Genomic DNA, 3,782 nt, shown 5'->3' with positions numbered 1-3,782 from the left:
CTCTCAATATTTCTATCACAAGACAGATCACAAAATACAAGTGAATATACTGAAATAATCATATTGAAATATCTTTATACATTTATTCTTTCTTTCAGAGATACAAATACTGATATATTTTCTAGGGTAATTGCACATCTGACAGTACTTGGAGATAAAGACTATATTAGCTGGATTTAATTTCAAATATTTAGTTGGCAGCTGTTTTCAAGTCCCACCTATCCTTTCTTTCCTTTACCTAGACAACTGTGCCTCCTACAAATTATGATTCCTTTCTTGTGTACTGGAGACTGAACACCAGAGACTGCTGCCTACAAATGAGAATACTAGGCACAATAAATGATATTAGGCCAGTCTTATTCTCCTATGTAATTGTGAACAGTAATCCTACTGTTCAAAAGCAACACTGAGTCCTTCCTCATGCAGATTCCCATTTATATCTGCACTACTTAAATGTATTTGTGTTAGTGTTTAATCACAAATTATGCAATGTGAATTACACAATGTAATTTAGTCATTCTAAATAAAAAAATTTCATGAACAAGTTTTTTTAACTCAGTATTTTTGTCAGTGCATTTGTTTCACTCCTTCCTTAAATAATAAAGTCTATAAAGTCTTGTAAAAAATAGAGAATATGGCCCTGGGAAACAGACCCCACGGTCAGCTCTCCTTCCCACTCCCGCAAGGCATGCAGCTGAGAATGCAGCTGCTCAGCTTAATAAAGGTGGAGATTAGGTACAAAAGACAGACTGTGCTAGCTCTTTAGTGAGAACACCCAAGGGTTGGGCCCCTCTCTGTGGTTATTGGGCATCACTGTTAAATCCAGTCAAAGTGTGTGCGAACAAGGATCCTCGCTTCACAGTAATGAGGTAAGGTCAGCCGCCATCTTCAGGAGTTGGGAAGCTCGTGGGATATGAACTGTTTTAGTCGTTCTAGGTACTGTGCATAGAGCTCTATGTCATTGTGCCCAGCCCCCTCAACCCATAGGGGCTCCACAGCACCGGGACAGCGCTCATACATCGCCAGGCCATGGGAGAAATCAATGACCTCATCTTTAGTACCGTGAATGACCAACACAGGAGAGGTGACTTTAGATATCTTGTCAATGCTGGGAAAAGCATCAAAGCAGTATGTTTTCCTGGTATCTGGAAAAGCAACACACAAACCAGACATCAGAGGGGAATGGAGGATGACTGCTGCACACTCATACCGCGAAGCCAGGTCCACAGTGGGGATGGTGCCAATGCTCTGTCCATAGAGGATAATGTTCTCAGAACTCACGCCATACTGGGTGCGCAGCGCCTGCCACGCGGCGTCGATGTCGGCGTAGAGGTTCTTCTCGGAGGGCTTGCCGGAGCTCACACCGTAGCCCAAGTAGTCTTATGATCAAATCTGTCTCCCTCGCTGTCACCTCTGATTGTCCCACCGGTGCAGGGTCACCTTCTCACCCTGTGCTGGTGTTTGACATGTGGCGCTCTCAGCCTCGGTGCCATGGGTGAGATCCATTTGTCAAGCTATGGTTGTGTAACTGGAAATTGTTGTGAGAAATCCTCCACTAACTTGTGTTAGTAAACTTGCCAGTCTTTCCCACAAACATGAATTGAAGAATAATTTGCTGGAACTATCACTAACATCTTCATCAACTCTAACCATATAAATACAACTGGAATATTCTTAAACAACAGGAAACTGGGTTTTTTTTTAAGTGTAAATTTATTACTAGCCAAGAGTTTTAATATTTTGATTGTCTGGTTGGTCTAATAAAGCCTGGCCGACTTTCCTTCTGTAAAGTCCTCCTTGTCGGCTTTTTAAAAGTCCTGTACATATTTGCAATGACATTGTGCACAGATTCTTAATGGGTAGAATTCTTTTTGTCAGGCTACAACAGACTGCAGATTCCTTGTTTGTACTGTAAATGATTGAATACATTTTGTTAATATGTTTTTATTCCAATGTTTTGCTATTAAAATTTTTATAGCATTTCCAAAACAAAAATTCCAAGTTTCTGCTTTGAAGATTTTAGGTAATTAAAATTACCCTAAGCTGATCTCTTAATTTAGGAGTTACTTGGGTTTTGACACTGGAGTTGTGCCAAGTGAACATCAGAAATGAGATACTTAAATTGCTACACTACTTGTATTAGTCGGGGGATTGGGTTTCGGGTCGTTTGGTCTTATTTAAGTTCTTTTCTTTCTTTTTATTTTTTTTGTTTTCAAATTTAAAAGCCTTAAATATACTGTAAGCCTCAGATCGTTGTACAACTGGATTGCGTTGGTTGCCGGTTTGTGTGCTGTGCCTGGATGCGGCACGGTGGTTGGGAATGGAATAAAGGACGCATGGATAAAAAAAAAAAAAAAATAGAGAATATTCCTGCCCTTTCTCTGTATTAATATAATTTTTAATATAGATATCTTTCAAAGAACAATGAGGTGAAATGATGCACCAAAGTATCCACCTAATTTAATACTCCTCTTTCTCCTTTCATCAGGACTATATTCTCTCATATTAACTGAAACATCCATAAAATACTAAGTATTTCCATAAATATTGATTATATAGCAACTTCAATACACTAACAGGAAAATTCACCAAGATAAAACACTAATAGTGTCTTATTAGAAATAAGGAACATAGAACATACCAATTATATGCCAAAGTGTCAAAATACGACATCTTGAATGGTCATATTCAACATGTTCTTTCAAAATTATATATATATGTATATATATATATATATATATATATATATATATATATACATATCATATAATAGATAATTTTGTGTGTCTATATGTGTATGTGTGTGTGTTTGCACAGAAGGGAACCTCAATGAAGCCCATTGTGTATTCATAATATGGTCTCATTAACCTTATAACTTGTGAGGACTTGTCAGTTTTTATTTTGTTTTTAGTTGTTTTATACAATTGACAAATACAACAAATATGTACAGCATTAATTTTGTGACAAACTTTGCCTCATATTCCTTGGGGTGGGATTGGTAATTTCGACTTGGAACACTAGCTAGTGGCCATAAAGTGTAATGACTTGCACAAGCACAGAAGAGTATTCACAGCTTTGTCTAAACTGTAGCAGGAAAGCCTGAAGCCGCTACTCCCACAGCAGCAAATGTACTTCCTGGCACACAGTAGAGCTCTGCTTCTAAGGTGTTTTGATGAATGAAAGGGAGGAAGGACTACAGGGACCTGAAGGAATCCCCTAGTTTCTGACACAGCAGATTGAACCCTGTATTCTTTTAATGTTGGAAGAAGGCAGCATTTTTGTCACATTTTCAATGTCACAACCTTGGGCAACTAAAAGCCATTCAGTATCCCAGATGGGCACTTGAAATAGAGCAATAGAACACTACCAACAGAAAAGTCTGGTCTCAACAAGAAGACATTTGGAAAGCAAAAATCTGCTACCAAACAATGTACAAGCTTGTTCAAACGAATAAGGAACTTGTTAAAATACCCAGAGGTCAGGGAAAACTACAAGGAAAGAACTGGGTGATTTGGGAGACTTGGGAAAAATAGATGGGTTATAATGAAATATCATGCTTGTATAGGTTATTAATGTTTATTTGCGTGATTTTGTATCAGAGAATGCGAAATCATGTATATCTTGTTGAAAATATGACTGAAAACATGCAGTCCTAAAGCTAGATCACAACATCAGTTTGAAAACTCTTTGCCAAGATTGTAATTCATCAAAATATAATTTTAAAAATAAGTTATAGTGGTGGAAACCATTCACTGTAAGCTGAAGCCTGGGGGGGTGAATCT

General features: G+C 37.9%; 1 protein-coding gene across 1 annotated transcript; it reads right to left on the bottom strand.

Annotated features, from left to right (window-relative positions):
* Positions 1-646: 646 nt before the first annotated feature.
* LOC127202403 (alpha/beta hydrolase domain-containing protein 17C-like) lies at positions 647-1,380 on the bottom strand (the record flags this gene model as incomplete). The annotated part of the gene is made up of 1 exon (XM_051161067.1): positions 647-1,380. A coding segment is annotated over one exon (492 nt), but the record flags the coding sequence as incomplete, so codon positions are not given.
* Positions 1,381-3,782: the final 2,402 nt, after the last annotated feature.

Source organism: Acomys russatus, chromosome 18, assembly GCF_903995435.1.
Source record: "Acomys russatus chromosome 18, mAcoRus1.1, whole genome shotgun sequence".
NCBI lineage: Eukaryota > Metazoa > Chordata > Mammalia > Rodentia > Muridae > Acomys > Acomys russatus.
Note: the sequence above shows the minus strand (reverse complement) of the source record. Positions and strands in the feature narration are given on the sequence as shown.